Source organism: Anser cygnoides, chromosome 2, assembly GCF_040182565.1.
Source record: "Anser cygnoides isolate HZ-2024a breed goose chromosome 2, Taihu_goose_T2T_genome, whole genome shotgun sequence".
In the NCBI taxonomy this organism is placed as follows: Eukaryota; Metazoa; Chordata; class Aves; order Anseriformes; family Anatidae; genus Anser; species Anser cygnoides.
The window spans coordinates 14501152-14525152 of record NC_089874.1 but is presented as its reverse complement, the minus strand read 5'-3'; the positions used below and the strand labels follow the sequence as shown (position 1 = coordinate 14525152).

General features: G+C 42.9%; 1 protein-coding gene across 2 annotated transcripts; it reads left to right on the top strand.

The window, feature by feature from the left end:
- The first annotated feature begins 1049 nt into the window (after positions 1-1049).
- Positions 1050-11363, top strand: GJD4 (gap junction protein delta 4). 2 transcript variants are annotated; one of them, XM_048076521.2, is made up of 3 exons: positions 1050-1493; positions 2502-2637; positions 5845-11363. In XM_048076521.2, exons 2-3 carry the CDS (start codon positions 2574-2576, stop codon positions 7026-7028), a joined length of 1248 nt encoding a protein of 415 aa, XP_047932478.2. In that variant the 5' UTR covers positions 1050-1493; positions 2502-2573; the 3' UTR covers positions 7029-11363. The 2 variants fall into 2 exon arrangements, with proteins under 2 accessions (XP_047932478.2, XP_013051145.3); XM_013195691.3 differs by lacking the exon at positions 1050-1493 and adding an exon at positions 1659-2299.
- Positions 11364-24001: the final 12638 nt, after the last annotated feature.

The window sequence follows — 24001 nt, the reverse complement described above, 5'->3', positions numbered from 1 at the left end:
AGAGTTCAAAGGCAAAGTTTGTCACTGCAGTGCCTCTGAGAGACATACCCTGACATTAGCTACGGTTATGTCCCATATTCCTTTGAACAGCTTGCCCCAGGTCTCCTTGTTCCACCTCCCTGCCCTCCTGGAGTGAAATCAGTGACTGACACAGTCTGCAGCTGACCAGAAACCCCTTAATAAACCAAAACCTTAACTTGTGGTCACCTGGAGGCTGCAACAAAAATCCTGATCCCTTTTAAGAGAGAGATGCCACATGCATGGGAAGAGACTGTAAAAAACATTGTGAAAAAGCATTGCAAAGAGAACACACCACAGAGAGGAGAAGTGTTGGACTGAAGTCAGATACAAGTTGCCTGGAAAAACTAAAATAGAAAAGCTAAAGTTGCCTGGAAAAACTAAAATAGAATTTAGACTTTCTGACGTAAATCCAATCCTAAGTTAGGCTGCATGGTGAGTCTGGAGGGGGATGTTGCTTTCTTTCCTTTTAAAGAAAATGGGCCAACCTACCTTAGCAGATCCTGCTGTGGGACCAGCTATAGTTGCCTGGTGTAGTCCTGAAGGCAACAGTTTGGGGGCTTAAATCCCTAGCAGTGATCCTCTTACACAAATGGTAGCGGTCTCTCACAGCAATGACAAGCGAGGATACTTTAACTGGCAATATTGACAGGGACAATTTATAGTCTATTGTGCGAATGCAGCTGCTGAGCATTCATACCCTGCCACCATCTCGACATTCCTGACTCTATTTTTATTAACTATTTTTGACAAAGGATGTTTAACAGGAATACCTTCATATCTCAGCATAATTTATATCTCCTCCATTTGCACATTTTTTCTTCTGTGTTCTCTTCCTCCAACTTTCCTTCCTTCCCATACTTCTCACACATACACATCCCTGAAAAAAAGTGTTGGATGGGGAAATGAAGCCAAAACCATTGTCTCACACCATAAATACAGTTCAGTAACAGAAGAAGTTTTGCTCAGAAAATACATTACAAAAAACAATTCTGAAAAAAGAAAACTCCTGTTTAACTGCTACAGTTAAAAATCTCTTTATTCAGTTAAAGAGTTGCACTGGGTTTTTAAGTGCCATCTTTTCAAACTCCACTTTTAGGGTTTGCATGGGATGGGGTTCTCTACAGAAAGGATGCTCAGTGTGTTCTGCTGTGGCATTGCACGCTTTGGGATCAGAGAGCTGAGGAGAAAAGTCTGTGCGGTTGTGTTGTACTTTATTAAATGATTATTTACCTTTTTTCCAGGCAAGACACACACAGTCATAAAACTCTGCCCAGTCACAGCTGGCTATCAGCACCTCATGATGGCAGGATCACCTTGCCCCCCTAGGGAGCAGAGCCATGGGCTGAAGGACGTGAGCAGGGCTGCAGCAAGAAGCCCAGGCTGCCCTGAGGTCTCCGGTTGTCATGACATCACTTTTCTCCCTTGCTGTATCACACAAAAACTCTTCTTTTCTGCTGTTTTTCTAGTTACTGGTAAGATTTGCTGACAACAAGTGCCCATATTATGTTTGTCCCTATTACAACACAGACTAGAAAGGTCAGACTGCACACAACACCACGTAAGGAGCTGAGCAGTGGGTGGAAAGCAGATTGTTTTCCCAAGGCAGCGTGGTACGGTGGGGGTGAGGAACAAAAGGCTTGGCGGGTTATTTGCACCCGTGGTTTTCCCTGGGTGCCAAGGGCAGGCTGTGCAGGGGCACCGAGCAGTTATGGAGCCACCAGCCCTGCTGTCAGCCGTGTGATGCCCTGGGTACCAAGCAGCTGAGGGAGAAAGTACTGATACCACTTCCCCACCTGCTTTTTTGTAAGGGCTTCCCCCGTTTCTCATCATGCCTGCGGGGAGGCTCAGCCCACGGGCTGGCTCAGCATGCAGGGGACTTTTCGGCGTGGCAGTGATTGACAAGGCCACGGTGTCCTGTCAGGGAGGTTGTGTTTTAGAAATAAAATTGCTTTGAGAAATTGCAATGGAATAGCTCCCAGTGAGCGGCTGCTAAACTGGCAGTGTCTTTCAAATACAGGGATGCTTACTCTTTTGTGTCCCTTTTCTGTCCCTTTATTCATCTTTGCTTCTCCTGGGGAAACAGAGAAGCTTCTGTTAATTCCTGGTCCATGCTTTTCTTCCCTCTCTCCCCTCTCCTTGTCTTTCACCACTGAAATATCTCAGCAATGCCAGGAGGCTGGTATGCCCTGGGAGGGTAAGAATAGTCTACAATGGCAGAGATCCCTCCTGTTGTTGCTTGTCTGCTTGCAGTTGTCCAGACAGAGGATCCACGAAAGAGGTAAGAGCAGAGGAATCTGAGCAGCTAGAGCTTTTGCAAGACAAATTTAAACCCTTTGGAAGCTTTGTTCCCATATCCAGAGCTAACAGTCCTGTTCAAATCATCAAAATAATCCAGCAATAGTAACGTTGTTGTAGCTGGGGTTCTAGTTGTCATCTGTGACCCTTACCAAATATTTCTTTTTTCTTTCTTCCCCGTCTAGGTCTAACCTACTTGGGAAATGCCAAACCTGTAAAGACATCAGGAGCTGGCAGCGCTGTGAACCTGGTCGAACATGGAGCGCTGGGACTCGCTGGGATTTTTGATTGTCACTCTCAACTATAACGTGACAATTGTAGGTAAGTACTTTACAAAGCTCTGCTCTTTGTTTCACTGCTCCTGTCCCAAAACCACACAAATGTTCTACTGATAGTTCCATTTCATTTCTAACTATCCCTTTGTAATCTTTAAATAAGAAGTTATTGTTTAGACGTGATTTAAAAGTGGTTAGTGTGTTTCTTTTCTTGTTAAATAGCTTCCTGCTTCCTCTCTGATGGATATTTTCTGAACTTTATGAAAAAATTCTGGCATGGTTTTCAAATTTGGATGTCAGTGCCTGAGCTTTGAATCACCTCTGTTATGGGCTGTTGTACGGATCATGGTGAAAACACACAGAAACAATACTTCATGTATATCACATACAGCCAACAGTATGCGGTAGCTTCACCGATGGACCAAAATATTTAAAGAAGGAAAAAAACTCTCTTTAGCAAGAAGACATTTGTTTGTGGTTAATTACCATTGCTTTTTGTTCTTTAATTTTATAATTGAACAAAGTTCATATGCATTTAAAACAAACGAAAGCAACAACAAAATCAGTTTATTTTTTCCTCAGCAAAGTGGTCTGAGTGTTTCTTTTTTCCTCTTCTTATTTAAATAAGACACTCTTCCTCTTTCATAGGCTGCTTGGAGCAAAATGTGAGCCAGAGAAAGACTTTTTAGGGCCTTTCAAAGCCCCTTCGCTCTGGTCGCGGGCAGGTGCTGTAGTTTGTGCTGGGCGCTGCAGGGAGCACCCAGCTCGGCCGCAGGGGCTTGTTGTAGCACGGGTAATGAGGGGCTGAGTCGTTAGAGACAGTGGTGCACAGAGGGGATCTCGATAAAATGTGTGTCGTACTAAACTACTTCCTAAGGAGCCATTGATTTTTTTAAGCAGCACTCCCTATTGTACATGATCTAATTAAAAATTGATGGTGAAATAGCATGTAGTATTTTGAGCTTAATTAACTAATGTGCTTCAAACACTTTGAGGTCCTCACAGGGAAAATATGTTACCTAAGTATGAGGCATCGCTTTCTAAAGATGACTGATTCCGTACAGCTGGTGCTTTCTATCGACCAACACTGTCAAAAAGAGGGCAGCAGCATAGCCTGCATATCAAAACACAAGAAGCTGAAAATACAGGGGAAAAAAAAAAAACACCACTAAAGTTCAGGTGATTAAAGATGGAATAGGAAGATCTTGATTTATTTAGATAATACTTTATTTTGCCAGGAGCAGCAGCTTTCTATGATGATACCTCATATAGTCTATATATCCTTACATTTTTCCTATTGAAGTTTTTGCACTTCAGAGTGCAGCTTTACTGATCCAGTCCCATAATCTGTCCATTAGCCACAAATGGTTTACGTGGGACATTCAAATCGCATGCTCAATACACTAACAGATATATGTTGCAGAAATATTTGAATGTTTAAGATTCTTACAAACTACAAGGAAACAGCTTTATGGGAAGTAGAAAAGAATGTTGTTCAAGACAATACCTGTAAATAATACTACATTTTATAGAAAAAATGTTTTTGGATCTGGATTTTAAAAACACTGTCAGAATGTGTATCAGTTCTCTTCAACAGATTGCCTTTAAGACGTTGTGTGCATGTGAGATGTACAGTCACTATTAATGACCTGAGGTTTTCAGTGCATTTCTCAGTGATTAACTGCATATAGCACGCTTCTGCTTCGTCACTGAGTCTTGCCATTTATTTATCTATGGTTAAAACCACTTTCTTAACTGCTCCTTAAAGTACAGAATTAATCTCATCACTCTTTTCTGTGTTTTTTTTTTTGTCCTTTTTGCTCCTAGGTGTGTGTGTTGTTTTCTTTTTTTTTTTTCTTTTTCTTTCTTCTTTCTTTTTGATTTTTGATTTTTTCTTCCTTCTTTTCCCTTTTTTTTCTTTTTCTTTTTCTTTTTCTTTTTCTTTTTCTTTTTTTCTTTTTTTTTTTTTTTTAATACTTGAAACTAAAGCAGGTGATTAATAAAGTAAATGAATTTTTCAAAACCACATAAGGAAACACTGACAGGACTCAAATGGAAGCTTGAGAAATTCAAACACTAAATTTTACTTCAGATGTTAAATTTTTCCATGTGCTTGTACAAAATATATTTTTAGTTTTTGGCAATATTACAGTTTATTTTCAGACTTTTCTATCCTGCCCAGAAAAAAAAATCTTTTTACTAAATAGCTTTGTCAGTAATATAGCAATTTGTATAACTTTACGAAAAAACTTTTATCTAAAACCTTCCCCATGCAAATATCCTCCATGAAACTGTCATGAACAATGAAGTCTCATTCAAAAGATATGATATGCAGGGTAGGAATGCCTGATATTTCACTGCTGTTGGTGTGATGGAATAAGGTTAAATCTTGATGTTTCCCACTGAAGTGGATGAGACCAAGCCTTACCTAATACAACCGTATGAAGGAACTGAGGAAAAGACAAATAAAAGTAATCAGCATATGGAAATGCCAGACCTGTAAGGCTTCACTCGGTGTTGGTGGTAAGACAGGAGGGAGCTGAAGGGAGAGAGGCAGCATGCCAAGGTCACGGAAGAAGGAGAGATAGGATGAAAATGAGGCAACTGAAGAAGTATTAGAGAGAAATGACTGGGGTACATGTGCACACACAAATTTACATTCATAGTACATTTTAAATAAGTTTTCTAGTAGCACCTTAACTAGCTCATGAGTAAGTATCAGTCTAGACACAGCAGAGAGATTTTGTCGGCAGTAGTAAACTATATATATAGTTTTGCAGCCAAGACAAAGAAAAAATGCTACTTCATGAAACAATCTTTTGTATTTTGAAGAGTTTCATGCTGTGTTAGCTCATCTATATTGAAATAGGACAAAATCCAGGTGCAGGAATATGAAACCAACGGTAAGTAAGAACTGTAAGAGAAATGGAATTATTCACTCATTTTCTTTTTTCTAATGGATTTGTATAAGTTCAGAGTGTTTTCATTAGTCTGAGGTTTCACTTGGTTTGTTTTATTGCATGTCAAACTCCTACACTCTCAAGTCTAGGTGAAAGTTATGGAATATGCTAGCTAACACATATTCACACAAGTTTCAGTCCTAGTCAAAACAAAGCCAAGGAGGTGCTTTTTCAAGAGGAAACTGATTACAGAGGTATTTCTTCAAATGCTTTGTATACAGAGAGAGCCTCACTACATTCTCTGCCTTTTCTCCTCTCTCAGTGCTCTGACTCCTTCTTTGGTTCTCTTCTAGGAAAGATCTGGCTAATGTTGATAATTCTGCTGCGAATGGCAGTGGTTGTGTTAGCAGGCTATCCACTCTACCAAGATGAGCAGGAGCGCTTCATCTGCAACACCCTGCAACCAGGATGCTCCAACGTTTGCTATGACTTGTTTGCTCCCATATCTCACTTCAGGTTCTGGCTCATTCAGACTGTGTCTATCCTGCTACCTTATGCTGCATTCAGCATTTATGTTTTGCACAAGGTAGCTACGTACATTGTAAGAATGCACTGTTTGGTGTACAGATGCAGAGGCAATAAGGATTCATCCAGTCACAAAGACCTGAAGAAACTTTGTAGAAGTGCTCTAGTCAATAGATTAGACTGTGATGCAGAGAACCTAAGTGTCCTCAGTTTTTCTGGGGCATACACTGTTCATCTCTTTTTTAGGACACTAATTGAGGCTGCCTTTGCAGCTGCTCAATATTACCTTTTTGGATTCTTTGTTCCTGAGCGCTTTTCCTGCTACCATTCACCTTGTACAAGTACAGTTGATTGTTATATCTCCCGGCCCACTGAGAAGTCCATCATGATGGTTTTCATCTGGGGTGTCACCAGTCTGTCCTTTCTGCTCAGCCTTGCTGACCTTGTCTGTGCCCTCCGGAGAATGACAGCAAGAAACGAAAAGAATGATCTGCTGGCAAACCTCCATGCAGAGGGTGAGGGCACTGTAAATCTTTCCCTAGGACAGCATGGCAGCCCAAAATCCCCACCTCCAAATCAAGATTGTCCAGCATCAAATGGCAGCCAGACCAGTGATGGCTCCTGCTCACTTCTCTCTGAAGAGGAAAAGGAGACTATTATTCATCCTGAAGGGGTCTCTCAGCAAACTGCCAGCACTAACCTTAACAGCAACAAGCCCTGTATGTCAGGAGATCTTGATGTTAAGCAAGATAATATTGAAGAACCATTGGGTGCTGGTGACCAAGAAGGAACTACATGCCAGCAGGTGATACCAGGGCTCCAGCAAGGTTTCATTAAAGATACTGCCCTGACTTTGAGACCTCAGATCAAGTCTCACCTTGGAGTTTCCTCCTCTGTAGTTCAGAGCAAGCTTTTAGGATACTACACTTCAGCTGAGCTAAAGAATCCTGATGCACAATCAAATTATAGTAGTTCTAGTTGCTTGAGATCAAAAAAGTCAGAATGGGTATAAAATTCTGAGAGACCACTACACAATGAGCCTGGCAGGACACATCACTGTGACCCTAAGGAATTTTTGGGTAGTTTCAGCTGGATCCCTTTGCTGAAGTTATGTTGCAGAGACATGCTGCTTTGCTGTGTTTGGCTAACTGAAGGAAAAGAGGCAAAATGGTGGATAAGAATTTGAAGGATATTACATTAATGGAACTGCTTTTTGGAAAATGTAACATATTTATCCTTTTCTGGGTGTAAGTGACTCTAAAAAGCTGTGGACTGTCACTGATGTGACTCACCTGTTTTGCCAGGAGTACATCTGCATACTTGTTTGCTCTAACCTAGTTTTATTGCAAAAGATTGAACTTAAGGAAGGTGTGACTTTTAAACACAGTTGTACATTATCTACTGTCAGAAGGTTAATTTATCTCCTCATATTAAAACTCTCTAAGCCCACTCTAAGAAAGGACATTCAGGCAAGGGTAGATGGTGAAAAATATAAATAAATGTTTTGTAGCAAAGTGTTAATGTGTAAAGAAAGTGTGGATCTTATGGATCTTTTGGGACTGAAGAGTACACCTCCACTACTTAGTGTATTGGGTTTACGTGGCAAGGTTTTGGTAGGGGGGGGCCTGCAGGAGGGGGCCTCTGTGAGAAGAGTCCAGCAGCTGCCCATGTTAGATAAGGGCCAGTTTCAGCTGGCTCCAAAGGGACCCGACCCTGGCCACAGCCAAGCCAATAAGCAGTGATGTTTGAGTCTCTGTGAGAGCAGATTTAAGAAAGGGAAAAAGCTACTGCACAACAGCAGCTGGGATTGTGAGGAGTGAGAAGCAGCCCTGCAGCCCCCAAGGTGAGTGCAGCAGGAGGGCAGGAGGTGCTCCAGGCACACAGCACAAGTTCCCCTGCGGCCTGTGGAGAGGCCCCTGGTGGAGCAGGCTGTCCCCCTGCAGCCCATGGGTCCCACACGGAGCAGATCTCCACGCTGCAGCCCGTGGAGGAGCCCCCGGTGGAGCAGGTGGATGTGGCCTGGAGGAGGCTGCGGCCCATGGAGAGCCCCCGCAGGAGCAGGCCCCGGGCCGGAGCTGCAGCCCGTGGAGAGGAGCCCATGCAGGAGCAGTTCGGGAAGGACGGCATCCTGTGGGAGGAATCCCACGTGGAGCAGGGGCAGAGAGCAACTGTGAAGGAGCGGCAGAGACGAAGCATCAGGGACTGACCACAGGCACCATGCCCCGTTCCCCTGCGCTGCTCAGGAGGAGGAGGAAAAAGAGGGTGTATGGGGGGAAGGTGTTTTATTTATTTATTTTTAGTTTCTCACAACTCTAACTTGTTAGTAATAGGTGATAAATTTCACTGATCTCCTTATGCTGAGTCTGTTTTGCCTGTGTCAATGATTGTCGAGGGATCTCCCTGTTCTTATGTCAACCCTTAAGCCCATTTCATCATATTTTCTGCCCCTTTCCCTTTGAGGAGGGGGAGTGAGAGAGCGATTGTGGTGGGGCTCAGCTTCCAGGCTGGGTAAAACCACCACAGTTAGCAGTACAGTGACAGTACCTTTCTCTAGCCCAGAGGTCAACTGGCACAGTCTGACCATGTCTGTGTTACTCAGCTCCATTAGCCTGCAAAACAGGGTGGCTGCACCCACGCTCGCTGTCGGGATTGGTGATAAGCTGAAGAATTGCCCAGGAGATGATGAGAAGGTGTGGGCCAGCAGGGTTTCAGGGGGTGCTCTAACAGCTTGGTGGCGCAGGGGACCAAGCTCTAGTGCCCATGCCCTGGCACTATTTACTGTGCGTGAGTGCAGATGTGCTACGTCTTACATGTACGTCTTACACTATGCATGAGTGCGGATGACATGTCTACAAAGCGTTATGTATTAATCTGAAATAGTCACACTAAGCTCCCTGTTTCAGTAGGGAGAATGATTCATCTGACCTGTTCAAGGCACCTCTTCAGTTACGGTGAGTCGCTTTCTAGATGTGCCTATTTCAACCACAATGTGAATATCTCAGACCTGGGCTTAGGGAAGATGATTTCTAACCCAAGAGAAGGATAAAGCAGCCATAGCTATGCAGAAGTACTCACCTCCTTTGTTTGACAGACACTAATCACTTGAAGACGTGTCTAAATGAAGCGAATCACAGATTTTATTATTGTCATGCTTTGTGCTTGCCTTCAATGTTAATTCTCCTGCATTTACATAAGCGTGGTCCAGCAGTGAAGCAGAGCAGTGTGTGAGCTGAATTTTCTTATACCTACCCGTCAGCGGGGGCTGAAGGTTGCATACACCTGCAGATCATCAGTGGGAGTGGATGTGGAGGAGTGTGCGCTCAGAGGAATGTACTGCTTGCAGTGCCCGTGACACAGGGCTGCTCAGGGGGTGGCACGAGCTGGTGTTGTAGGCACAGCCTGGAGCTGGAGTAGCTCCCACTCCATTTAGACCCATGCAAAGGGAAAACAGGCACCGATCCAGCCTTGCCTTTGCTCTGCAGTATAACAAGTTTCTGTAATGGCTTAATAGCTGGCTCCTCGCTGCAGCACATCAAGGGAAAACAGCCTTCACATTCTTCCTTTTCTCTCCTGTGGGTACAGACGTCTTTGGGATAGTCTGGCTCATAATGTCTGGGTATCATTTCTCACATATACGAGGTAAAGACTGGCACTTAATTATCCCTCATCTTCTGCTTCCCCTCAGAAATCAGGAAGCAGAGGTACTCTTTGGGCCTGGAGGCAGAATTTACTTTTGTAAAGTAGTTTGGGATCCTTAGGTATGCTACAGAAGTTTTTAATTGCTACCTTCTAAGTAATGTTTTTCTCTTTATTAGCTGTGTTTGTTTCTTTTATCGTGTGTGCTTGCTGTATGTTTTGTCATTTCCAGGACAGGAGCAGCATTAATTATTAAATTTATCATAGGCAGAAAACCATAAAATATTTAAATTCCTCATCCTCCAAAGCCTCTGTAATGGGGTCTGTGCTGATTACCCATACCATGACAAAACACTGCAACAATGAAACCTGTTATGATTCACTGCCTCTTCTCAGCTGTGAGAAGGAATGCAAGGAACAAATGTGAGTTCAGTTTGTCGTGTACATCCCTCAATGTGAAATATAAATAGGATGGGATAAATAATAAATGCGCTGTGGCTGGACACAATTTGCTTATTTGTGTCTTTAGCTAGACATCTTTTAATCACTAAGGAGTCTCATTTCCAATCAAGAAGATCCTCTTTGTGTCAGAAGTGGAAAGTGAAATGAGTGAGCTTCTTCCTTACTGTGCTTGTGGTTTCTGCGTGAGACTGCGGCCTTGTTTGTGCCACTCAGCTGCAGACCTGGCTGCTCCCGTACCCTTCGACTCATAATCCGGGGTCAGTGCAATACACAGCGCGTTTGTAAAAACTGCCTACTAAACCAGCACGATTTGTATGATATGAGAGGGAATAGACATTTCTGGCATCAACAACCTGCTCTTTAGGGAATGTCTCTGAATCTCCTAATAACTATTTCCAAGTCATATTTATTAAATTACAAAGACGTGGTTTTACAGGCTGGGTTGACTAGCATGGGAGATGAAGGGAAGATGTGCGGAAATGTTTGTATTATTCTGAGCTTCCCTGGGTCAAGCAAGTTAGATACCATTGCTGGTAGGGGCATCCACAATGGGGAGGAGGAAACAGGACAGAAGATCTGTTTGAAAGAAGAAACTAAGAGGATCCATCCTAATTTCTTCTTATATTCGGTATCACTGAATGTTAAGGTGCTATGAATATATCTGCATGTCCTAAAAAAGTGAGTAAAAGATGTAATAGATGTGGAGCAAGGAAGTAACAACATTTTATTCTGTGTAAGCAAAGATGTATTTTTTTTTAACTTGTGAATTGATCTTGTGAGTCCTTCCAGAACATTCTTTGTACTCAGAATAATGTTGCGAAAGCTACTTGTTAAGTTTGCCAGCATTTCTTTATATCTTTTCTTTACCCAGCCACTCCAGAAAAAAAAAAAGCATTTCTGCTTGATGACACAATACTCCTAACACTGCCCTCAGGAAGCTTTATCTTGCATTCAGACAGGGCTGCCAGAGCTGCAGGGCAGGTATTAGTTGCACACTGTGATGGGTTTATGGAACTATATGTAAGCTATGTATGGTGCTCATCATGTCTTGTATTACCCAACAAAGGACTATACAAAAAGGAAATAAGACTTGGAACAGGTCAGGAAATCTGTAATGAAATAGTTTCCACATGGAAATAAAATTTTCATTGGAGAATTATAAAAAACCTAAAACCATTCTGTTCTCTTAGTATCCTTGACTGTATGATAGCACTTCTCATGTTAAATAAATATCTTGCAGGATGTTGAAGACCAGCAATTTCCATCTTTTGCATACACCAAAATCAAATATCCCTGGGAGTTTCTGCAGTATGAGCATGAGTTTCTGAGTATCACCACGATTAAAACAATGAACTAACCAACCAAAAACAAACAAAAAACCCACCAGTTCTATTTCTCAACATTAAATAAGATAGGCTGTTAAAAACTTTTCATGAAAAGTATTTTTTCAATGTTTTGTTTTGTTTTAGTTCGGACTATGTTTTAATACCAAAATAAAAGCCAAACCCTAAGTTTCAATCAGCTATAATCACTTTCTTCTCTTTCTTCACACTGTAGGTTGGGTCACTTTGATTTATAGTCACCAACATAGTGGAAAGCTGTGACTCTATTCTCTTGTGAAATACACTGTAGACAGGTGTCTAGGGAATGCATAATTTCCCATTGTCAGCAGTTGTTCTCCATGAATCTCTTAGTTCAGACCATGATAAGTATTAAATCGGAAATTAACAATGTAGAGATCCTTAGTGTATTCTTTCAAGTTATTAAAATTATCTGCCCTTTTGTGATACATCGTTATTCCAGTGATTATCTTTCTAGAAGGGCTCATTAAAGAGGATATTAATTGCACATTATTTTATTTTAATGTCATGATTACAATGAAGAACAGATAAATTATTACTGCTTGTAATATTTTAAGATAGTAAAAAAATGCATCTCCAAAATTAAGAAAGTTGAGTAGTTGAAAGGCTGCTCTTTAACTTCTGTCTTTTGTACTGCTTTTAATAGCCTGATGTTCAACTGATAGGGAAGTAATTTCACAATGTAATGCTTTTACATTGTAATTGAGTTGCTAAAATATTCTGTAAATTTGATGGTCTTTGTTCAAAGTCATAGCATGAACTCTTGGCCTGTGGTACACAGTGATGACAATTCTCAAAAATTAGTTTAGCAAGACAGAAATTTGATCAAAAAGTTTGGTATCTTTGCACTTTATATTATCTGGCATCAATGTTGCAATTATCTGGCATCTACATTGCTATCACAATCTTACTAGCTTTTGCCTTTCCTTCTCCTATTTCTGTTTTCTTAGATTTGGTGTTGACTAGGGGGATGTCCCAGGCCATCTCCACAGCTATGATTTAATTATGGGAGCCCACATACGGTGCTCACTCAAAGGGCTGTTTTCTGATCCTGTGCCATGCACAACACAGACATGTTGGAAGACAGAGAGCTGTGTCTAATGCAGGTTCTGCAGGTAACACTCTGAGTACTGGATTAGCTTTGAAAAGTTTTCAGTGATGGACGATTAACTGAGTGAAAATGACAGCAGATTAGAATGGGTCCAGAGGAGGGCCATGAGGATGATCAGAGGGCTGGAGCACCTCTTCTGCAAAGACAGGCTGAGGGAGCTGGGGTTGTTCAGCCTGGAGCAGAGAAGGCTCCGGGGAGACCTTACAGTGGCCTTCCAGTACCTAAAGGGGGCTACAGGAAAGCTGGGGAGGGACTCTTTGTCAGGGGGTGTAGTGACAGGACAAGAATTAATGGCTTTAAAGTAAAAGAGGGTAGGTAGGTATTAGATATTAGGGAGAAATTCTTCACTCAGAGGGTGGTGAGGCACTGGCACAGGTTGCCCAGAGGAGCTGTTATGAAAGAGGCCAATCCCTGTTATGAAAGAGGCCGATCACCCAAGGAATAGGGAAAATCTGACGATAAGCATGGTCTTTAGCTGCATGCAGAGCATTCCCTCTTGCTGCCATTCCCCTCTGACTTGACCCCTCTTTCCCTGTGTTATGTGAGCGTGCTGGGGTGAAGTGAGTGTCCCTGAGGCAATCAAGAGAAGATGCACATACGCCTTACCCACCTCCTGGCTCATCCAGCCCCTCCAGCTTTGTCCCAGGCCTTTGTCATCATGCTTCAATCCGTGCTAAGTCCATTTTCCAGAAGGGATTTTAGCACCTTGCTTTGCTGTGTTCTTGGCAGTAGCTCTTACACTATGTTTTCTGTCCGTCCCATGCTGTCTCTTGGCACCCTTTGCATTTAACAGAGCTCAGGCTGTTATTTTGGGGAAAGAGGCTCCTATTTTATACCTCGGTATCTGTTAATTGGAAGTGAATGTCACCAGGATTGGTGGTGAAACTTAGTTTGGTTCACAGCAAACTGTGAGGGAAGGTTGCTCTGCTTGTGCTTATAGGCCTCCTGGAGATCTGGGGTGACTTATGTTAGCTCAGTTGGCCGGGCTTATATCTGAGAGAAAAACCTTTGCAAAAGCTGCTTTAGACAGTCTGCACAAAGTCGAGCACAGGCCAAGAAACATTATTATCACAAAACCCTACCAAAAACAGCCCTGCAAACATGAGAGAATTCTGAAAGCAGTTTTTCATGGGTTTTCCAATTAGAACGAGTTCACTTTGCTGTTACTTCTGTGTCAGCCGTCCAAGTGCTTAGGCAGGCAGCTGTCAATCTTGCTTTGGAGACCGATCTTAAAGAACAAAGCGGGCTTTGTCCTTCTTTTAAAGATTTATGTGTTATTTAGGGCCAAACACATGGTGGTGTTAGTCTGTAGAGGTCTACAGCTGGGAAGACTTTTCATTACTTTGACTATTTTTCATTAAAAAAAAAAAATAAATCTGCGGCTTGCTGTCAGATGCCAAGTTCCCTTAAACCCTTGTGCACACCCGGAGACAGACCGCCATCTGTCAGACACCTACTGATGGCCACGAGGAACAGGGAACATGTGGGTGTTTTCTGGGAACTGAGTGCTTCCTCCTGGCTCACAGTGTTGTGTGAGTAAGGACACGATGCCCACAGATCTGGCGGGCATCCGAGTCTGGTCCCCAGCCCAGGCTGCTCCTGCCTCGCTTTCCTTCTCCCCCGTGCCATAAGATGTTGGTGAGCAGGGGTTAGGCTCAAGCAGGACTTTTCGGGGAGAGGGCTACATCCAAAATAAGTGCTAGGACTGTTCGCAGGCAGTGCTTAAAAATGCCACACTTGGGTACAGGACCTCCATTCCTCACAGCTCCATTCCTCATAGCTGTTTGCTCTTTATCAATACTTAGCTAGCTCAGTGAATAAAGATCATCAGTGTTTCAGGGAACATGAGGTTGAATCACGTTAATATTTTATTTGAACATATTTGCTGCTCTCTAGAGGAACTGATGGAACTTGCATGGTTTAAAGTTACACTGTGAAGCACATTAAGCCAACCTACAGTCGGGATAAATGAAGGAAGCTGAAGAAAAGAAGCAAGACAAAGTAAACAGTAGCCTCCCTAAAAATGTTGCCAGGAAATGAAGCAGCATCAAAACAAAATTTAAAATACAAAAGAAAAAACAGAGAAGTGAATATATTGCAACGAGACAGAAAAAAGTACATGGGTACCATTACAGATAAGGGGGCTGCCAAAAGAGGTGCTACTAAAATAAGACATTTTAAATAAATTATGATTATATCAAATAAATTATGATTATAAATCAAAGGTCCCATCAAGAAAAACCCCTCCCAAATCCTTAGCAGACGATGTGCAGAGTACTTTTAAGAGGGTCAAAGCTGCCAGACCACTGGCTGAGAAAATACCTCCCTACTGAAAAATCAGAACTAGAGGTTGTACCAGCTTGTACAAAGACATGATAGAGCCCAGAAATAAAAGTGTAAAACTTGAGGAAACAGCAATTAAAAGATATACCACTGAGAAAATGCCGAAATCTTGCAACAGAGTTGTGACTGATGAAAAGATTCGTCAGACTGTCTCAGTGGGGCTCAGCTCAAGATGAAGTCACCTATACTTCATGGCCTACCCCTGAGGTAGGTGTCCAACTCCCACTGATCTCAGAGGTCTGGTCAAATCCCTTCCTGGACTGTCATTCAGCTAACAACCAGCTCCAATCAGTTGCCCACAGAAAGGTATCCTACCTTACTGGAGCTACCCTAGGGTAACTGGGGTTTTCAGACGTGAAAGAAAATTATGGGAGACCCATGGTGTTTTGGAGAGGCAGGTAGATGGTGGACAGGAGTCTCCAGGACTCAAATAACACTGGGTGCCTCTGTTAGGGCAACTGGGTTAAGACCCACAGGTTTACTTTAGAGGGAGCTGACTCACTTTCCAGGAACCACCAGCTATGTTACTGACACTATTAACTGCAACAGGAGCTTAGGTAATAGCTTACATTTAAAAACAACAACAACAAAAACATTTAGATATCTACCTGCATTTAGGTATACTACTCTTGAGCTGAACCCCCAGCCTTCACCAAGCATCGTGCTAGCAGGGGAAAAAAATAAAGAAAAACAGAAAATGTGAAAATACCAAGAAATGTTTAAGCAACGATCACAGCTGGAGAAATGTTACTGTAGAGAATGCTACCTTTCATCAAATGGGATATTGTTTTTGCTCAGCCAAAGAGATGGAGAAAGCAAACTCAGGAGAATAGCATTGCTTGGAGCTCAAATATCATTTGTCAAACATTTTCATAGCAGATTTTTTTAGGAAAAGAGCAGAAAAACAAAAACATAGTGGTCATATGTTTCATAGATTTCAAAAGGACATATTGAAAATCTCCTCTGCAAAACTCTGAAATCTTACAAAATGCCAGAACAAAATTGACACAAAGTCTAACTTACACAAGTACAGTCAACATTGACACAGATTGGCAGACTGAGTTCTTGTAATTTTTGTGTGTATTATTGCTAATAACTTACTTGAGAGAAACCATAGTTGCATAAAAAGAAGCACCGTAGCTCTACAGCTCTATGCTAAGAGATATAATTACACAGCTCAACTAACACTTAAATAAAAACTAAAAGATTGTCCAGGGTTGACAGAAATATATTATCAGGAGAACAGCACATCAGAACCTGCCAACTCAGTCACTGCATCAAAAGACAAGATATTTAGAGGTAAACACACTGCATTATAGGAGGCATTAAATTAAAGTTTGTTCTGCCCAGTGTTTGTGACCACTGACTGGAAATGATAAACAGCGGAAGTGTCTTAAAAGCAATTTCTCTTACCTTTCTCAAAGACAGAATATAGTATCACTTAATGCAAAATAACATATCCTTTTCCAAGAGACTGCTATTACCTATATAATACCTTATATCAAAAATCTTCCATAATTTAGTTGGGATAAAACCCATACAAGATCTACGAAAGTTGCTCAGTGAATGTTAATCACTTTCGTCTTCCACAGATTTTTCACTATTGGCTTTTGAAACTTACAGGAAATTCTACCCTGAATAATTCTTCATTAAATTATTTTATGACATGCCTGCATAAATAAATAAATAAATATTTAGTTCTCATTTATCCTATTTTCCCAAAAGGAACTGCATTTGAAAACACTGTGTAAATTTATGAGTTAAACCCTAATTCAAAAAAGTTCAGGAAAACATTTAGGCGTACATTCATTTTAAGCATCTTATAAAATCTCACTGAAATCAATAGGACTTTGGCATGCACTTAAATAGTCCTTACCACCCTACATGCTTATGATCCACTTCTATTCAAGAAAGCAATCAAGCACAAGTTTCTGAATCGGGATCTAAAGGTATTCTGTGAAAACCATTTCCATTCCAAGCTCTACTAATAAATTAGTTTTTTTGTGATTTTCCTTTTTATTTTTTTTTCATTAAGAATGTATAACGTGAATGTGCTTTGCTTCATTTTAAGCTGCAAAGGCCCATTTTATATACTGCTTGTTAAATCAGATTCTAATGATTCTTTCCTTCATGCAAATCTTTCCTCTCATTCATGGATTGTATTTAAATTCTGCTCAGCTTGCATTCATGATGCCTTGTCAGTGATTTGCATTGCTCTGATGCGTTTGCCCTGGTTGCACCCCTCACTCACTTTGGCTTGAGAACATAGAAGCCATAAATAACTCTTTAGCTGCTAAAAACAACACACACAATTCTTGTACACTAATGAGCTAGAGGATGGCAGCAATGAAGCTCCTTGTGGGTCTCCGTGGTTTCCTGATCTGACTGTTCCCAATGCCCTGCCCTATATCCTGGAAAACTGTGGTTTTCCTAATTGCCACAGCCAAAATACTGCTTCCCTAGAGTTTAGCAAAATATATATATATATATATATAATTTCAACTTAAAAAATCACAACTGCAAATGTGTGTTGTGGCCAGCAGGTCTGGGGAAAGAAAGCAGAGCTGCTCTCGGCAGGGCGGCTGCTCTGCCTGCTCTGCGGTGCGGTGAGGCTGTAGCTCCAGATGGCAGCAATGTACAGGAGCACGGGACGTACCAGAGCTGCAGGGCCCGTAGCTGGATGGCAAACGCTCCCTCCCCTTCCAAAAAGTCAGATTTAATTTTATTGCCACCCTACATTTGGTCAGAAAGCCAAAGAAAGCATTTTGCTTCATAAGCCAGATTGCTACGTTTTCTGATTTACATTGAATGAGACCATTTAGGTGTCAACCACTGAGAAATGATGAGGGTATCGTGTCTGACATACCTTTTGAATCACACCAGTTCCCAGCCTGAAAACGGTCATTTCTAATTTCAGAAGATATGAAAGTCAGACACTGGTCATTTTAAAGGTTTCTCTCGTGGACAACTTCAAGCAGAAAAAAATAATCGAGGTTAATGCTTTGTGAAAAATGCTAGGTGTATTCTTGCAATGGCAAATCTTTGGTGGAAAGAACAGCTAGCTAACATATTTAAAGCATGTATGAAAGCATCTAGTATGTCACATATAATTCAAAAATGTTTGGAAAAGAACCGTTTTTCTGCAACGTAGTAAAAGAAAAACAGAGAGCGTCCAAATGAAATATTCAGAGTTTCTCCTTCATGGTATATTGGGTTTGACTAGTGAGTAGCCCACATCTTTCTGGCTAAATTTCACTTTTCCTTGGAAGCAATGCTTTACAATAGGTCATCATAGCTCTGGCACCTTGCTGGCTGCCGTGGAAGTCGCTGCTGGGGTCCCTGCAACACGTATTGGAGCCGGGTGAGCACGCAGGGGGCTTGGCAGACCCGAACCAGCCTGGGGTCCCTGCAGCAAGCAGCTCCTACGGTGTGCTGCCCCTGTAACACACGTGGGGCAGGGCAGAAACGCTGGAATTGTTGAAGTTTTGGACTTTGTGAGAGGAGAAGCTGGGAGAAGGCTGCAAACAGCGCCAGGCGCCTATGGGACCAGGGAACAGTGGAAGGGACAATATGGTGGAGCGGGTGAAGGTGGCGGGGTGACGGAGTGATGGGGATGGGGAATGGCACGCCAGGAACCAGCGGGCAGGGCCCGGGGCTGGCGCTGTGTGAGGCGCATGGGGGTGGATGGGCCGTGGGCTCCTCTCGCTGGAGACGTGGGTTTCCACCTGAGCTTCCCCAGCTGGGTGGGGAAGCTTTATAGCGCCGACAGGACCAGGTTTCAGACCTGCCCGGCCCAAAGGGCAGCAAAGCAGGCCGGCGGGCAGAAAGCCGACGTTCCCCTCATCTCCCAGCCGAGGGCGCTGCCGGCCGGCGAGCAGCCCCGTGGAGGTGCCCCGGCACCCGGCCGGCCCGGGGAGGCCGCAGCGGCCCCGGCCCCGGCGGTCAGTCAGTCAGTCGGTCGGTCAGTCGGTCGGTCAGTCAGTCGGTCGGTCGGTCGGTCGGTCGGTCAGTCAGACAGTCAGACAGTCAGTCAGTCGGTCGGTCGGTCGGTCAGACAGTCAGTCAGTCAGACTGTCAGTCGGTCAGTCAGTCAGTCCTTTTGTCCGGGAGCGCTGGGCGAGGCGGTGCCCAGCTCTGGTCAGCAGCAATCTCCACGGCTGCCTGCGAGACTGGGGAGGACGAGTCATTTCTCTGCATGCTTAAAGGCGATTTAACATCAGCCTGCACTTCACATAGAGGGGTGGATGAGCCTAACTCGAGGGCCGTGTGCCCTACTACTTCTTTTCCTTGATCTCCCGCCAGTCCGTTCATGCCTTTGCGCCTCTCGCCCAGTGCCCACAGCCTGAGAGGGGACGGCTTTGCCCAGGAGCTGCCATCATCCTGGCGCTGCCTGGGACCCTGCACACACCGGGTACGCGGGGCCGTGGCCTTTCTGTGGCGAGGGCACGCGTGTAAAGATGTGCTTGTGGAACACGGCATGACTGGGCGCACGGAGTCAGGAAATCCAGGTTCTTCTAGGCTTGGCACATACACTTCGTTAGCCTGCGATTTTCTTCCAAGAAGAAATTTGGCTATTAATTCACCAGAGATCATGGATAAGAGAGTTGTAGGAGTGAAAAAGTATTATCTCAGCCTTCAAAATGCTTCGTTCAGCATGTGACCTTAGGTGCTAGTTTCTGAAGTGATTTGACTATCCTTACTCACCATAGATTATGGCTCCACATTTTAATACCAGACACTACTTATTTCCATTCCAACACAGCACTTACAATTTATGATCCTTTTTGCTGAACTAGTGAAATTCATACGCCCGATTACAGTAATGATGGGCATTTATAAAAGGCTAAATAAATAGAGCTGTCTGAGCATTTCTAATTGAGTTCTCTTAGAGGTAGCCTACAAAATCATGACCACATGCAGGGATTCTGCCTTGTTTAATAGTTCTTCCTTGGACTACCACCTGCACAGCACTTTCCTTATTCTTTTAAGGCTCACCCAGTTGCTTTCAGGGTGGCCTTTGCAATCCAGCCTCTTTAATTCTGGGAAGAGGTCTGCTGTCTTTTTCGATACCATCCAGTTTTGGTATGCAGGGCAAAAGGAGGGGGAACATGGCCAGGATGAGAAAATGAGAGATCGTTCCTCACTTGTTTGCCTGCTGGGCCAGAAGCTGGGCAGACCATGGTGGGTGGAAGAAGCGTGTACCTAGAGAAACACAGGCCACATGGCTCTGGAAATGGGGGACAGGAGCAGGGCATGCTACAGGCAGGTTGAAACAGCCACTTTGGAAACTGGTTGTGATTCTAAAAGCTGGTTTGACTGGGTGACACTGAGCTTTCCCCCATCGTGATCTAGACTGTAGGTGAGCTTTCACTCCAAGAGCATCTTTCTTTTGTCTTTTTTGAGTGTTCATTATTGCCATTTCACTTTTTCCCCACATTTGGTGGCCTGTGTATCCCGTATAAAATTTTATGTCTTTGTTGGTTAAGAGACTAAACACACTAGATTTGTTTTTGCACTGCATGCGGTGCTTGTGAAATAAGTTTGTTATGCTTACATGTATATTGTAAGCATATTGCACTATCCCCAGTGTGTATCCACAGTGCCCACCCCACCTTCAGATTTTGTACCCACACCTGTGAGACTTTATAGGACTAGTTAAACACCTTTGAAGAACTCTCTAATGGGTAAGCACCATGATACTTTGATTTTTAAATAGTGTGTAAGAAAGAAGGAAAAAAGATTCTTTATGTACCAGTCTTAGCCTTCATAGGCCTTTTATTACAGGAACTATAAAAAGTTTCCGAGAACGCCTGGCCACTTTCACGTTATTCCAATGTATAAGAATTTCCCAATTCCTCCCTGTCTAAAGTCCCTTCCCTTCCATGCTAACTGCTTATCAAAGCTTCAGGAAAGCTTCCTCAGCACAGAGAAAGCTTTGGAGCAGGTTGCAGGACACTTGCATGTAGCTCTGGGGGAATCAGCACTAGGGCCCAGGGGAGGTGTCCCTCCCAAATGCTCTGCAGCACACCTGGGCTGCTCTGCCTCTTTTAAAAATGCCCACAGGCAGCTGGCCTAGCTCCTTTGGAGGCTGCAGGATTATTCAGTCATTACAGCAGGAGGAGGCTAATCCATAGGATTTCCTTTTGAAGCAAGAACACGTAAAGCAGGAAAGGGTCCTGGAAAGAAAAGGAGCACTCAAAAGGTATGCTGCTTAATAGAGAAGAAAAAAAAGTCCCAAACATGTTTCTCTGCTAGCTTAGTCATTCTCCTGAATAAAGCAGTTAAACCTTTCTGTGAGCTGCAGGAGGCTCTTAGTTGCCTTCTACGCAGCTTTCTAAATGTTGCTGTGCAAGTTGTGCTGTGGAGCCGTATCGGTGGTAATCAGGCTCCCCCATGGCTCTCAGGAGCAGGCGTGGGTGCTGCCCCTGCCCAGGGGTGAGCCTGTGCCAGGGATGCCTAGGGCAGTCCTGCTCCGCAGGCAAGTGCTTGGGTCACTGGTCTGTTGGGGCTATTTTTAGTGGTTCTCTGGCAGCTTTAGGGAGAAGGCAGTCTATCATCAGACCTTGAAAACTGACATGCAACTCCTACCATCTCATCACATTTTTGGAGATCTTCATAGGAAAATTATCTTTGACGTCTGATAAAAGTTATCATAATAATGTGAAGTTCAGTGTAGCTGTGGATATATGTTTCTTGTATACCTAAATGCCTTGCTGTTGTTTTTTTGTTTGTTAGTTTTGTTTTTTCTCCCCCAGGCAGAAATTTCATGTTGATTCACAAAAATCTGCACTAGTAAATTAGCTTCTCTAGCACCCTTTCCACGTTGGAATTTTAGCGAGTTGAATATTATCTAATCTTTGTTTAATTTTGCATTACTGCTCAGTCACTTCCAAATGCCAAAGCAGGCATCTTGCTAACCTGACTAGTTCTGGGACTGCTTTCCTGGCTATGGCCACCTACCTGCAGCACCTCTTAGCTGATCCCAGGGTAAGTTGAGCCACAGAGCTACTTCCTTCTTTTTATTTATTTATTTATTTATTTTTTACTAAAAGTGTTTTCATCTCAGCACCAGCAATCTGCAAGAGACTCACGTAAACAAATTCCCACCAAATGCTTTTGGCTCCCCCAACTCCCCTTCCTTGTTAGAATACACTGGAGGAGAAGGAACACATTTTATCTGGTGGGTGATCCCGCTTCTGTATGCGGTGCTTCCCTAGGAAGAAGAAAACCTCTACCTTAGCACCACCAACATCAGGGAAAACTGCTGCAGTAATTTAACTGTTGAGAAACTATCCTTAAAAAAAGGTTTCCAGCAACACACTGTAACTCACCTAAAGGAAAACACTAGGGGAGAAGAGGCCTGTTCTGTTTGTTACACATGTCAATATTCTGGTTGGTTGGTATATAAACAGGCAGCAAACACAAATCCCAGTGGAACATCCTTTACATTTGAGAAGCTAAAATTATTTTGCCCTCCTAGGAGCCGGAGATGGGCATTTTCAATTCTTCCTTTTCACGATCCTGGTAACTTTGTAGAAGTGGAGGACTCTATTAAGTGTTGGGAACTTTGAAAGGGACACCAATAATCAAGTCAGTGCTCAATGGAACAAGGTTTTTCCCACAAATAATGATTGATATCTGTGTCATTAGTAGGGTAGCTGCCCATCTCTTATCATGATTGACAGGTTAATAAGGGACCTGGGGCTATCTTTTCACTGCTAACATACAACCTAACCAATTGCTTTTAAATTATTGCTAATTTGGCAGCATATAAGCAGAAGGCATAAAAATATCTGGAATAAATGTCTAATGCAGTTTTTACTATTAGTAATCTGACTGATCCTATTTTAGCAAAGAGATTAGAATTTACTTAATAGATTTTTATTTTTTTAAAGACACACAGTTTTTTAAAGAAAAATCTTGCAGTTGTTCTTTGGTTCAATTAGGAGCAAAAGAGAAGGGAGTTTTGTAATGCAATTGTCCTGTAAAGGAAAATGTTTTAAATTGGGGAGATTATGTGAGCAGACCACCTGTAGGGCATTCATAGCTCTTTTCTATAATGCTCCAAGCCATGCCTTGCTGCCTGCAGTCTGGCTAACAATGCAGGGAAAAGCTGTTTAAAAGGCTGTTCTCCCTTTTCCCTCTGGTGTTCACTAACTGTTACAAGTCTTCCTCTTAAAATAAAAAAAAAAAAGTCCCACGTCCCTTTAATTGAAGAACTTTAAGGCTCCATGGTGGCCAATTGGTCTGCAACAAGAGGAACCAGGCAGCAGGGAAAGAAACTTCAGACTATACATCACGTTTGGTGAAGAGAAAAGATCAAAGTTTTCCCAAACTCAAAAGAAACCAAGTTCCCTACAGATTAACCCTATTCATTTAGCTCCTCTTAAAGGAATGATGTTCTGAGCCACTGGGCAGACAGGTAAAAAGTTCAACAATTGCCAAAGCATTCTTCTGTTAATTCAACAGCCTTCTGCTCAAATAAATTAGCTTAGTCCTGACAGAAGAACAATGCCTTTTCTCTTCAAAAAGGACCATATTTGATATACAAAAGTTAAGTATGAAAGGTTAAGATGTTAGTTTAATCTGTTAAGGAGAGATTGATCTAACAAATCTCAAGTCACTGTTCCACTGTAGTATGTGATGTATGAAGCTAAAACATTAACCTTGTACACTTCAGTATGCGTCCCTGGAAAGGCAGGTGCTTAGAAAAGCACAGACAACAGATAGGAGAGGTGCAAGTTTCACACTCCTAAAATAACATCCACTTTGAAAGGCTACTTAACAAACCATGCGAGAGGACTCTTTCAGACAGGTTTGGTTTAAAGATACTGTCATTGTTCAAGGCATCCCCCCCAGTTTTGGCACAAACTTTTTAAGAACGACTTGTTGAATTACTTGTTTTCCTCATGTCTGGATATCTCACTACTTTACCATAGCTGGCCACCTATTACACAGCACTGGCTAGAACACAAGTGTAGCTCATCCTTGGGATCTTCCACCCATGAGAACCCCCTGCTGACACAGCAGCTGGAATAACCAGGGCAGGAGTAGGGGAAGAGCTTGAAGAAG

What these genes read in the sequence shown, in the direction of transcription:
- GJD4 (XM_048076521.2), top strand. Translation starts at nt 2,574, where the DNA reads ATGGAGCGCTGGGACTCGCTGGGATTTTTGATTGTCACTCTCAACTAT. An exon ending in CTATAACGTGACAATTGTAG is followed by an intron (nt 2,638 to 5,844) that starts GTAAGTACTTTA and finishes GTTCTCTTCTAG; the next exon opens with GAAAGATCTGGCTAATGTTG.